At 37.9% G+C, this 14,218-nt stretch overlaps 1 protein-coding gene across 4 annotated transcripts in view; it reads right to left on the bottom strand.

Moving 5' to 3' along the window:
• LOC107099853 (cholecystokinin receptor-like) overlaps positions 1 to 9,221 on the bottom strand; it is a 51,661-nt gene extending 42,440 nt beyond the window's left edge. For all 4 annotated transcript variants that reach the window (XR_001481980.1, XR_001481981.1, XM_015398128.1 and 1 more), the window contains exon 1: positions 8,857 to 9,221. Coding sequence is in view for 2 of the 4 variants with exons in the window: in XM_015398128.1 (XP_015253614.1) it covers positions 8,857 to 9,016 (160 nt within the window). In the remaining 2 variants the exon portion in view is untranslated. The remainder of the gene's footprint in view (positions 1 to 8,856) is intronic.
• Between the last annotated feature and the right edge of the window lie 4,997 nt (positions 9,222 to 14,218).

The following is a 14,218-nucleotide window of genomic DNA, read 5'->3' as shown; positions in this document are numbered from 1 at the left end:
TACATGATAGGCTACAATGAGAAGGAAGGAAAACTGCGTTTCTTTATCGAACTTTTATCGACTCTGTTTTTTTCTATTGCGCCACATGTCTATCAATCGATATATATTGTTATTGAATTATCGCCCAGCCCTAGGACAATATATATTGGTATAGACTTTTAAGGTATAGTGGAGGATTTGCTTTTTCCGGGTGGATCATCTAAGTAAGTGGTCCTCCTAACAGTTAATCATTCTGGTGATATTTTTACGCAAGGCCATCCTACGTGCTTGCCCCCAATTAGCTATCTTTTGCTACGCATTCACACTTTCAGGCATATATCTATGGTAGGCTATGGTTTTAGACAGTCATTGAAGCTCACCTTTCTTACCGCGGTTCTTTGAAAATGGCTGAGGGTCGTCTACAACGTATATGAGAAGAAGAGAAAGGCCTCAGAAGAGAGAAACAAGAGATTCTTTCACATGATGGCGTACACTTAAAGAACAGTTTGGGCTTCCCACTGATGCCTCAGTTGCAAAGTTACTACTCGACGGCTAAAGTTTGGCATGCTATTTGGAGAAATCCACTACTACCTCCATATTGTAACTTTCGAGGGAGGATAAGTTTACTTATTTTGTAATTTGCATCGTTAGTAGTTATACGGTAGCCACAGATCATAATTTCCCCCCGCAAACATGTCCAAATTTGCATTGCAACGCGCACATACAAGCATGTCATGATTTTTTTTTATGTACCAGTAGTCTTAGTTGCGGGGACACTTTATATATAAGTATGGGTTAGATGAGATCCATCCAGGCAACCATCTTATTAGTGCATTCCAGCACCTCCTCAAGCAGAAATGAACTTGTGCATGCTCTCTCATGCATTTAATAGGCGTTCCTTCTCGGGAGTGGGTACAGTGTTGTGCATGTGCATTTTTTTTAAGTAGAGAGGTCAGGTCTATTCAATAATTCGCTAAAATCCTCCACTATACCTTTAATGTATACAAATACTTGCTTTAATATGTGTCTAAAACATGACAACATTTTACAGAATGTTATGAAGGGCACTGAGTACAAGGGATTTTTTTTTTCTTTTAATTATCCCTTATAAAATGTAAGATGTTACCTAACTAAAGGCATCTAAAAAGCCCTTACTCTATTTCTGCCTGATTTTACTGTTCCTGCAGCTCATTGTTTTGATTCACTGTCACAGATCATTCACTTTAAGATGTGCCAGAATGTGGCTTTCAGCTCAAAAACAATAAGGCATAGAAATTCATAATAAGTTTTACACACATAAAATAGTCAATAATTTTGATTTGTATGAAAAGGTACAGGGACAAAAATACCACAAAGTGTTAAAAAATGACAAAAGCTCATACATTTTTTATAAGCGTTTTGAGCAGCATCTTGAGAGCTAGGTAGAAAAAAGGATTTTGGGTTCCCTGATTTATTAGCATAGTGCTGACAAAATATTTGCAAACATTCAAACCTGGGTTGTGAAACTAAAACATGGAAAATAGTTATCCACTGTAAAATGAAAGGTTACTGGCCTGAAAACACCAGTTGAATATATTTTTCTAATATCCAATCCAATTTTTTTCCATGTCACAATGACTGCATATAGAGATGCTCCGACTATGCAGCGCGGGCAGATCTTTGCAGATTTTTTTCACTTCTGTCTCTGTGTTACACAAAAAATTTAACAATTTCCCTTTGACTCCTTCCAATTTGACTTCGAGAGTTTCAGAGTTTTTCTTTTTTCATAGAGAGGTGAGAGTCTCACTGTATGGTGTGGGGGTTGCAGCATAGCAGACTGGAAGAAGGTAAGAAGAGAAGTGAGAACTTCAGAGAAGATCATCGGGGCTCCTCTTCCCTCCATAAAAGACATTTCATTTCATTGGAAAGCACCAAAACTACTTCTGTTTGTAATTTTGTATCATCCAATAGGCCCTTAATTTCAACTTTTAGATCAACTTTCAATGCATCTGGGATTCCTTAGATATAAAACTTTGATCGTATTTAACTGTCCTTTTTACATGCCTTGAAATTTAATTTGTTGCGAATTGGCGATTTATAAATAATCTGAATTGAACTAAATTTAAATCAGCAATTCAGAATAAAAAGAATTCAGCATGGAATTTCAAAGCAAGTCTCATTTTAGAGCAATGATCAGTATTTAAGTCTACTTCTGATTATCACCTGCCCAGGTAGTGAATTAGAAATAGACTGATGTTTCCACTTATAAGATAAGATGATATAAGATAAGATAAGATAGACTTTATTCATCTCACAGTGGAGAAATTCACTTGTTCCTTTGGCTCAATAGTCAAAAGAAGGGGCCTGCTCAGTCCAAAGGACCTCAGCCTCCTCAGGGGGTGGAGGCTGCTCTGGCCCTTCTTGTACAGGGCGTTGGTGTTATGAGTCCAGTCCAGTTTGTTATTGACATGAACACCCAGGTATTTGAAACTCTCCACAGTTTTCCATCTTCTTCTTCTGAAGTCAATCATTATCCCCTTGGTCTTACTGGTGTTAAGACACAGGTCGTTCTTCTCACACCAGTCCACAAAGTTCATGATGACCGACCGGTAATCCAGCCTGTTCCCCTCAGAAACAAAGCCCACAATGGCCGCGTCATCTGAAAACTTCTGGAGATGGCAGCTGTCCGTGTTGTACGTGAAGTCCGAAGTCTAGAGGGTGAAAAGAAACAGGGACAGAACGGTGCCCTGGGGGGCCCCTGTGCTGCAGACTGCCACCTCTGACTGACAGCCGTGCAGCCACATGTGCTGAGGGCAGTCGATGAGATAGTTGGTGGTCCAGGCAGCAAGATGTTTGTCCACTACAGCATCATCCAGCTTCCCCTTCAGCAGCACCGGTCTGATGGTGTTGAAAGCACTGGAAAAGTCAAAGAACCTGACCCTCACAGCGCTCCCAGTGGTCTCCAGGTGGGTGAGTGCCTGCTGCAGAAGGTAGATGAAGGCATCCTCCACTCCGATGTTGGGCGGCTAAGCAAACTGCAGGAGTGTAGGTGTGCTAGGATTAGGTGCTCCATGGTCTTCATCAGGTGGGAGGTCAGGTGGACTGTTCTAAAGTGGGCCGGTGCCTTGGTGTGCAGCGCTTTGGGTACCGGTACCACACAGGAGGTCTTCCAGAGATTGGGTACCATCCCGAGGCTGAGGCTCAAGTTGTAGATGTAGCTGAGGACCTGTGCAGAGCTCATCTGCACGGGTCCTCAGCAGCCTTCGGGGGGGATGCTGTCCGGTCCTGAGGTCTTTTAAATTTCTTTTGTCGAAGGGAGGCTGTTGCCGTTCTCAGCAATGCCTGTGGAGTGGCTACACCCTCAATTAAAGAAAATGGTCATTGGTTACCAGTCATTTTTTCCCTTTTAACAACCAGATTCTGCAGTTAATTCAGCTCAGGGAAGCAGAGGAATATTACTTCTCCAATAAGCCTCATGGATCTCCTCTGCTCGCTTAGGATTAAGCAAAGCGTCTTTGATCAGGAGCAATTTCTTAACTCTCCAGACGGTCTGTCCAAGCCTAAAACAGCTTCTTCTTTGAAGGAATAATGAGTAAGTGAAAACCATGCAGCTTCAGCTAGCAAGGATGCAGCACACTAGGGTTCTTTGCACCTGTTTCCAAACACCTTGAGCTTCTTCTATAGTTGTCTTCAAAGCAGTGGGCAAGCTAAGTAAGAAGGGTATAGAGCCCCCCTCCCCTTTTAAAGCTCTGGGCTAATGTCAGAGCTGCAAGGCATCCTTATGGCAGTGGTAGTACATGCTGGGAGCTATTATTATAGCTTATCATGGTCTGTTTATGGCAACAGTGGCGTCGGATGTAAGAGTTTGCCCTGAAATCGAAGGACTGACGGTTCAAGCCCTGGCTCCGTCTTTCAGTGTCGTTGTGTCCTTGGGCAAGACACTTCAGCTGCATTGTCTACTGATGGTGGTCAGAGGGCCCGGTGGCACCAGTGTACGGCAGCCCCGCTTCTGTCAGTGAGCCCCAGGGCAGCTGTTGCTACAATGTAGCTTGCCGCCATTCGTGTGTGTGTGCGTGAATGGGTGAATGACTGAATGTAGTGTAAAGTGCTTTGGTCAAGTCTCCTGACTTGAAAAAGCCCTATATAAGTACAGGCCATTTACAACACAGTTTAAATAGCCTAAACTTAATAGCCATACACTTGAAACAGGGAGGCAAGAGGTTCAGACAGTTTTTGTGATCTGTGACTGTACAGTGACAAACCTCCACCTTTAATCTTCTATGCAGCTTTAGTACAGACATTCCAGAACAAATTGTGGCCCACCAGCTCCTCTGCAGGATCTGGAATGTTTGTTTTTCCAAATAAGCCTCTTTACGTAGCTTGCCCCGTAAATGTCCATCTTATGTGAGGCAAGCCTTGGTTGAAACTCGTAGACTTTTTTTGGTCAATGACCTCATACAGGAAGAGACCGAGCAGGCCTTTGTATGAATAAGCCTTTAGCCTGGTGTGCAACCCACTGTACATATTCCTCTGCTGTTTATATTCTCTCTTCAGTCTCTTCATAGCCAAAGAAAGGGGATCTTCAGAACATTTGCAGTTTAAGGGGAATGAAATATAGTTTTGGGGGTCCATTAAGACCAGGTTCTCTCCATAGCTCTATCACTCCAGCTCTACTGTACTGCATGAATGCTCAAATGGGTAAGGATGCAAATACAGAGAAGAACATAAAGAGCCGAGGGGTGCTGCATATGTTTAGCCACCACATTGTTTACCTCTACCCTTTAGATATTAAAGTTTTTACAGTATTATAAATCAAATCACAAAAAGGATCATTGTATTTTCATGGAGAAGATTAAACAAATGCCATTGATGTTAGACAAACTCATTTATCTGTATTCTGATAACTGAGTCTTAAGGTAATTCTGCGTATTTCACTTCAACAAATTCCATATGACTTCTAAACTTTTACCCTCACGTCTTTTCTACGTGGTCAGATGGATTAAAAGACAAACTGGAACATTATTCATTTTATGTCATGCCTCGTCATGCACAATAGAGGCAAGGCAGAAATGCTAAGTTGGGACAGATTTATTAATGATTCGAGTAAGAAGTCAGCCACCATGAAAAAGACAGTTGTTATGTTGGTATAATCTCTTTCCCTTTTTTGATGTGCAATACAAGACTTCCATCTACTTAAGAATATCCAGAATTTACTTATTTTTCTAAACCAGCCACCTTTGTGTCCTATAGCATCTATCAGAGAAAACCTGGCAGTGCTCCTGTATATCCAAGGTGTTGGTAAATGTCACAGTGGGGAGCTAATCCAGCATGGTAAATGCCATCTACGCCTTGCCACTCAACCATCAGCAGCCCAGAACAGTTGATTGATGCAAAGAACAAAACCACTTTCCATTGACTGACAGACTGCAGCACATAGTCTGCAGAGATTGTGGTCACATCGGTCAGTGAACAAAACAACATGTTGGTACCTTTTGTATTTGAAAGAAATGTGTGGTTAACACATCAGCCCTCAACAGGCTAAGTGACATGGGTAGGTGTGAGGGGTGGAGGAAGAGAGTCATGTGTGACTCTATAAAGGGTAGTTTTAAGAACAAAGGAAAAATGTGTGGTTTTTTTAAGGCACATGGTTTGTGGATGCAGCGTGAGCAGAAATACTGGATGGTCCTCCAGTGTTTGTCTGAGACACACATTGATTAAGCAGAATCTGAAGCACATAGTAACATGCTGTGGAGGCTGCACAACATCCTTTATTGTATTTAAAACACTGAATCTAAATTTACAGTCTGCAGGAGGATCAAATACTAGAGTTCGTCCAAATAATTCTTCCACACACATCTTACCCTTAGAACTCAAGTGAAAACTGCAAGTCACACAAGTAATCAACATTCTGTGTGAAATTTGCAGGATTTCTCCAATTCGCTCTGTCTGTCTGTCTGTCTAACTATCAAATGGGATTAAGTATAGCACTCTTCTAATCACAGCCACCTTTCAAAGTGCTTTCTACTGTAGCCACATTCATCACACTCACTAACCTGCAAACATTCATACAGTAAACAAGTGTATGCAGATCGGTAGGCAGCTTGGGTTTAGCTACCTTACCATGGAGCACATGGGCATGTGACTAGGGAAAGCTGTAATCAAACCAATAATCTTCATTTTTTTATTTTGTACAAAAAAATGAAGAAAAGAATGTGAGAAGATTACAAATATACACCTTTTTGTACAAAAACAATTTTTATATATCTACTTGGTTATCAGCTTCATGTAATAGGAGATGGTTTTGATAGGGTATGTTTTCAAATAATCTTAGTTCATTATTTGTAACTGTCACATTTATTTTCTTTTTTACAAGTTGTTAATCTGTATTTTCATATGTCTACACTACTAATAATATTTAAAGATAGATGTAGCATGGGTGAGGGGAAATGTTTTTGACATAATTGTTAATTGTTAAGATTTTCCACTTACAGCTTCTGGAATATCAGCTGTCTATTTGAGCATTTAAGACTGCACATGATATTATTATCAACACTGGAGTCTTATCTCCCTTTTTAAATGTGTTTTATTCTAGAAACCAGTGCCCTTCACTATACTTTTTTGCACAATCCTCCTGGGTCATTGTAACCTCATCTTAGTATTTCATCCTTTGATAGAGCATCCTCAGCAGGAAAACTAGCCGGAAATGTACATGTGGTTACAGTACAACAACAGTGAATAAAGTTCAGGCTAACAGAGGTTGTATTTGGAAGCAGGGCTGGGTATTTATTCTTATTTCAAGAATCTGTACTCAAGATTAAGAATAAATTCTTTTGAACCCAATCCAACACGGTCTAAAGTATTAAAATGCATTTCTAGTATCAAAAATATTTTTTGTGAATTGCATGACTGTGTACTGTAGGCCCGGTGATGGAACAGCGATCTGTCCAGGGTGTACCCTGCCTTTCGGCCATAGACTGTTGGAGAAAGGCACCAGTTCCACCTTGATGGATAAGCGGGAGATGATAAATGGACACATAATGACCTTGCAGTTGTTTAACACAATGATATTGGTATCATATAAATATTTAACAACAAATTAATAAAGCAATGTAAGTTAATAGCCACTGTGAGGACAATGAAAAATGCATTTTGCTACAGTATGTATCTCTTGTTAATGAATTGGTCCTAAGGAATCAATATGAGAATAAATTCAATCTTTTAACACAGCCGTGGAGAAAAGAGCTCTATATAGATTCAGGCATTTAAAGAAAATGAACCAGGAAATACTGGATGGGTTGCTATTGATTTGACTTAATATGTTATGCAAACGTTTTAAATATAAGATGTTACAAAAACATAAACCCAAATGTTTATCATTTATTCAATTGTATAAAATTAAAAACAAAATCATAAAAAGCTTAATGGAAAAACAACCGTTTTTCTTTTTATAAAATATAAAACAGCATTTCAACCAGAAATTATTAATAAAACGAATTGCTGAAGTAAATTGGTGAAATGTGAGTTATTAGTCATTAAAATGTTCAACACCACTGAAGAATATTCATTGTAAATTGAAGATTTTTACTTATTCTGCTGGTCTCCATAAAGAAAAATCATGGTCCTGTTTTTTTTTTTTTTTGCATGCATTGAATGGGTTTATGCTCCATAATGAGCCATGACCTAGTAATTACCCTCTGCTCCTGCATGACTTAATCCATGGAGTTTCTGAATAACCATCTCTCATTACGATGGACCCATATGGTACTCCAAATTTAGCTGTTTAATGTGCATGTGAAATCAGAAGTGGCTAAAACTTGGAATCAGGTACACCCCTGCTGGTAAAAAATAAAATAAAATAAAATAAAATAAAAAAGAGAGAAATAAGAAAAAAATTGCATGAGTAAAATAAGGAGTCTATTAAAAATCTAAAAAGATAAGAATTGGAGAATCGTGACCAAAAAGCAAAACCCATTATACTCAATGAATTCTCTCAGTGGCCAATACTAGCAATGACTAGAAGATGTATTATATTTCTTTGTTTCATAAAAGTTGTATGACTTGTATAACATTTTGCATTTCTTTTTTTATCTTCTGTTTCTATTAAACACCATATTTCAATGAAAGGTTGAAACATTTCTACTAAAACACTACCCATATTTAGAACACCAGGTAAACAGAAAAAGATTCAATAACCATACTTGTGCTCCCAGATTTAAATTCTGAAGCTATTGATTTTAAAAAGTCTAAGTTTCTTAAAGTTCAATTGAAATATTGGTTAAACATGAAAAAAAAAACGTGAATTTGTTTTTACAAATTTGAATAAATATTTAGGTCATAACAACTCATTGTCACCCAATAAAAAGAAGTACATAATCATAAATATGAAAAGAAATTAGTCTTTTTTAAAAACATACATTTGGCTGTAGACCTGATTACCTCCTGCACAGTAGCTTATTGCTTTATGATTACCCACTGTTCTGCTAGATCTCTATTTCACTGAAACTATAAATCATTCCTCATATCAGAATAATACAAAAAAAAACATCTGAAACACATAAAACTAGGACTATAAAGACCATGTGGCACAAGCCAGATGCTATGTTTTTAATAAGTCTGTTTCTATTATTACAAAAGCTCCGCTTTTTCTATGTTCTGAACACCATATCCTCTGAATATTAGAGGAATGTTGTGACTTTGAAACTAAAATGCCAACCTTCTACTATAAATCATAGTTTAAACAGCTATCTACAATAATTGTTTTAGTTTTTAACAGGTTTGTTGCCTTAATGCTGGGGGCATAGTAAATAAATGTCTCTCTTATTTAGGATAGACATGAACAGAACACAAGTGCGTTTTATTTATCTTTGAAAAACGGATTTTGTTTCATTACATTCTTACCTTGGCCGACACGTTCAGGTATAAGCAGTGTAGAAGTGTTGCCACAAGAGATGTTAGACGCTTCCAAGCTTCCATTGAGCGCGCCGCTCTGCATCAGGTCCTGAAGCGCTCGGACGCACTCTGAGTCCATGTATGTCTCATTCGTAAAATCGAGATCCATGCCTCTAACTTTTAACTTTTAATATGAACCGTGGTATTTTAAAGCCGTCCAATAAAAAGCTGTTCATTCACCTTCTCCCTGTATTCTGGAACATGTCCGGAGTGGTAAAATAAGGAAACTTCTGTGCCATGCTCCGACGCACCTACCCAAGGTCTGAATAAAATAATGATTAAAAAAAAGGAGAAATATGAATAAAAACTGTGATTTATTTATTTATTTTTTTCCCTGATTTCCTCCTAAAGACGCACCCTGTTTTGAGGCATTCCTAAGTCTAGGGTCTGTGTGCGCTGAGGGGAAAGAGCGCGACGTTATATGCTGAAAAGACCTGCAGGGAAAGTGAGAGAGAGAGAGAGATAAGGGGGAGGAGGGGAGCAGATGAGAATGGATTTAATGTCACAAAGTGCTTGAATGCTTGTGTATGTGCTGGACTGTATGAGAGAGAGAGAGAATTAGATCAAAATCATTCATTTTGATAGAATAAAGACGCATTTCTGGAATTATTAAAGATTGTTCTGATACATCTTTAGGATCACAAAGTGTTTTTAATATAATGAAAAATATTTATACTATACTATACCTGCCAATGTGAAAAAAATAACAGCATTTCTCGAATTAATCAAGTCATCACAGGATTGTAATACTTTTCAGAGTTGTTTCACTCTGGTATATTTATTGGTATATTAAAAAAGCTAAAAATATTTTGGATACGTTTGAAAACAAGGTCATAAAAAGGTACCTTCCCATTTCTACAATATATTTGACAATGTCCAACCTAATTTGAAATAGTTTACTCCAGCGCTTAGGAGCTCATTGGCGCCCCTATGTGGCGAGTAAGTGTAACTTTTATTAGAAGGTTCGACTGACCTTTCATGAACGCTTCCTCAAAGAAAAAAGGCCTTTAGTGGATTAATGTGAGTGTGAATGCATTATCCCGGACCAAACATATAACCGAGATTATATGTTTTATTTTTGATGATACTCCTTTCTTTTCAGCCTTCACTGATGACTGAACTGTTTAAAAATAATTTAGAGAGACAAAAAACAAATTGGTGACATGTTTGTGCATATAATCACACTGTATTTAAGATGCAGTGTGAATAAATGGTATTTATAAATGGTATTTTGAAAAGACATGTTCTCATTCTAAATACATTTTAAGTAATTTTTTGCATTTGATTTCTATAAAGATGCAAAGCTTTCCTTACCTAAGATAATGAAACAAGCTGAAATTAATGACACAGGATGGTTATTGATCTTGTTCTATAAATAAATTTAATGATATATTTTCGAGAGCTGATACTGTTTTAGGTGGAGTTTTCAAACAGCTAAAGGGAAAAGTGAAGAGAGGAAAAAATAATGTCGTGAATATCACTATTTCCACAATGTGAAGCCTTATTTACAAGGACAAGTATTGTTATTTTACATTTAGTTAAAAACATTTCTGATGTTGAATGTGAACATGATGACCAAATGGGCTTCAGCTGTTTACCAGAAGATAAACATTTACATCAACTAAAAAAGAGCTATTATTTGTTGATTCCTTTAATATTATTTTCAAGGTAAGAATGTTTTCTTAAGTATTAACATGACTTGCATGTTTGTAAAGTGGGACCTCAAAAGCACTGCAAAAAATCTAAATCTAGATAAGTCATTTTTTCTTAAAATAAGTGCATTTGTTCTTGAATTGACGTGGTAAAAGACATTTTGCCAATGGAACAAGACAATTTACAATTAAAATAAGAAAACACAATTGCATTGTCTTATTTTAAGTGCATATTATCTAATTATCTTATTTTAAGAGTAAAATTACTAATTCCATTGGCAAACTATCTAATTTACCTACTCAAATTAAGGGTGAATTAATTTAAGACATTTTTACTTAGTTCAAGATCGTTTTTGCAGTGAGGTCCCTGAGGAAGGCTCTGAAGTTCTCATTAATTCTAGTTGTCCACTATTTCCTCTTTTTCAATTGACTGATGAGACCATGTGATGTAAACATGAACACAGTAGCTTGTCAATTCTTTTTTTATTATTTTCTAATTTTATATTGTGTTACTATTTTATACACTAAAGATAACTTGGGCTGAAAAGTTTCATAAAGTTTTTTTTTTCCATACTTTTTTCCCCCCAAACATAACCTTTAGAATAAACAATACTTTTAAGCTGTATTTTTTTTTTTTTTTAAAGAGACTGGCACAAATACCACTTAGCTGTTAGCGTCGGAAAAACTTTCAAAAAGTGCTGGTGTGTTTCATCTCTTCTGAGCACTCTAGAAGAGAAGTGGTCTTTTCAGAGACTCACAAACACATGATGCAATATTCAGTCCTGGTCACACAGCAGATGATTCACTAGTCCCTTCTTCATCTGACAAAATCATCCAAAAACGTCAGCAGCATGACTGAACTGTTTTTTGTTATACTTCTGATAATCAAGATAAAGAGGCTTGGAAACAGCAATGGCTACATCAGTAAAATATTCATTCATAACATGTACATTTTGGGGAGTAATCAAGCATATTTACAACATGTTAAAATTTTGATATTTTCATCAGAACTATTCAGATGTGTTTTCATTGTCCTCATGTATCCTTTTTTATTTCTAAGAAACACAGCCAAGGCCATCTCTTTCAGGCAGAGCACATTCACTAAGTTGTTTTTTTGTACAACACATACTGCCCTTCAAGTTTAGAATAGGTTTCTACATGTAAGTGTTATTTTCACTTGTAACACAGATCAGGACATTTAAAAAATCTCCATGAGATTTTAAGCGTTTGATTTGTGGTTAAGTATTATGTTTTTTCTTTTTCTCTAATTTCCTCCCCAGTATTAACATTGCCAACTTCTTCCTTTAACCATCATCATTACCTTGATGTTTTTTTATAATACATGTTCACCAAGTAGGAATACTGAAGGCAATTGGTTGCCAAAGATCTGACTGAGAGGTACCAAACTAAACCAAGGATGAAAACAACTGCAGATCATGTCAGGTATAACCCGGTGTTCGAGACGTAGAGTAAGTTACAGTAGGTTTAACAAAATGTTTATTAGAGATGGAACTACAAGGAGAAAAGCATCAGCTTCTGAGGCAGAAACCTCTGCAGAGGGAGAACAAAGGTTAGTGACCACGTCTATCTGGTGGAGGATGATAATGTGAGTCACTAACCTGGTCTTAAAGTTCAAACTGTGCCCAGAGGACGAGGTCGGTTCTAGATGGTTGGCTGCCAACCAGACACTGTCCCAGATGCTGAAGCCCTGGAGTTTGGGGGACAGGCAGGAGATCAGAACCGAGCAGACGAAGGAACGCATAATAATCCAGAGGGTGAAGCCAAATTCGGTGTAGACGATGTGCTCAGGAATCAGAGCCAGGAGATCAAACATCCGAAGAGATACAGAAGGTAAATCCAGGACGATGTCAGAAATCAGTTCCAGGTTTGGTAAACAGGCAGAATCCAACAGGAGTCCAAGGACAGGTCAGGCAAACAGATTAGAACGGGGACAGGCAGGCTCAGAGGTCCAAAGGCAGAACGGATCAGGATCAGGGAATCAGAAACACTGAGGTACATTAGAGAACTCTAGCTAAAAGCTTGAACAATCTGGTACTGATGACTGGGGGCAAGCAGGTTAAATAGAGGCTGAGGCAGGTGGATCAGATGAACTGTAATGAGAACTGGGCAGAGCTAGGCAGGTGAATTAAATAAATAATCAGGCCAGTCGTCAGCGCCAAGATTATGACAGATCACTGTTTATTTTGTATGTAAAAAATGCCATCTACATTAGAAAAAAGTTTGAGGAGCATGAATACCTTTGCAGTTTAACTATGATAGTATTGAATTTTGACCTACATGAATAAATCATTTTTCTTCTCTCATTAAAAGGGAAAAATGTCTTCTCTGTTCTGACTGTATATTGGGAAGGTTAAAATGTCATCGATCTATAAGGTTTGAAGTTGAAGAAGGAAGCAGACATTACATACTTAGTCTCAAAACACTCGAGGGACTCCCAGAAGAGAGGAGAAGAAATAGGACCATTATTTCAAGCATGGCCTCTGTAATCTCTCTCCAGTTTTGAGTGGCTCCAGCAGGTCATGTGCAGAGCCTCTTACCCTAGATAAACAAGCCTACAAGGATTCCAATCAAGACGAGAAGAGAGAGACTAGTGCTTCCTTCTGAGTGAGGTAATCACTGGCATGGCGTGGAGCATTGATTATGGATGTTCCAGTGCTGATGAAGACTAGTTGAATATAATCACTGCCGGGGTGGTGCTTCACAGCCAATGTCTGCATCTTCAGTTGCATCAATATGTCCATACTTGGTTCCCTTTTATGTAAACACCCCTCGATTATGTTACAGATCAGATTAACAAGTGCAGCCCAGGAGGGCTCATCAATACAGGCACTCATCATCAAGGGAAGACATTAAAAACAAGCTGTTGATGGCATGGTAAATACATCAGCACTAAAATGAGCTAAAACACATTTCTTCCTTCTCTGCAGCTTAGCTTTCGGACTGTGGGAATCGATTGCTGAGACATCATTCTCGACCAGTAGAGAGCAGGGGCTGCACGATGGGAGTCGTGTGTTCCCCTCATAATGGGATATGCTCAGATCACACAGGAAAAATGGCTGAGCAATTTTTCTACAGTTGTTTCTGCTCACTCTAGGATTGAAACGGATATTTTGAGTACATTTTACTCTTTTTATGTGGGGACATTTGATCTCTAGACTAAAGATTTGGTCTGTTAAAATATATTGTACAATATAATTTCCTGCAACATTTTTCAGTATAAAGAAACACTGGGGGCCCACTGAATAAGTCTGATGCCTCCTAGGCTTCCATAGTTGGTGATGAATATTTTCTTTTATATTCACCTCAGTATAGTGCTTTTGTTGTTTTATTTTTGTATGGAAGTGCTATACATTGTAAGATCCAATTAGTTATCATTACTTTAAAAACACATTGAAACCAGTTGCACTTAGTAAAGTTGGGCTAATACAGTCAACTAGGATTTTTAGGACGTGTACATTAGTTTAAACAATTAGAATGATGAAATAGTATTTACTTAATAACTTACTTAAGATATACCTTTGTCTGATAAGTTCTAAGAATAAAAATTGTAATATTCTAAATGATAGCATGGAAAGTTTACTGTTTAGCCCATCCATCCATCCATCCATCCATCCATCCATCCATCCATCCATCCATCC

Source organism: Cyprinodon variegatus, unplaced genomic scaffold (genome assembly GCF_000732505.1).
Source record: "Cyprinodon variegatus isolate N-32 unplaced genomic scaffold, C_variegatus-1.0 Scaffold913, whole genome shotgun sequence".
Classification (NCBI taxonomy): Eukaryota; Metazoa; Chordata; class Actinopteri; order Cyprinodontiformes; family Cyprinodontidae; genus Cyprinodon; species Cyprinodon variegatus.
This window is presented reverse-complemented; position numbering and strand designations above follow the sequence as displayed.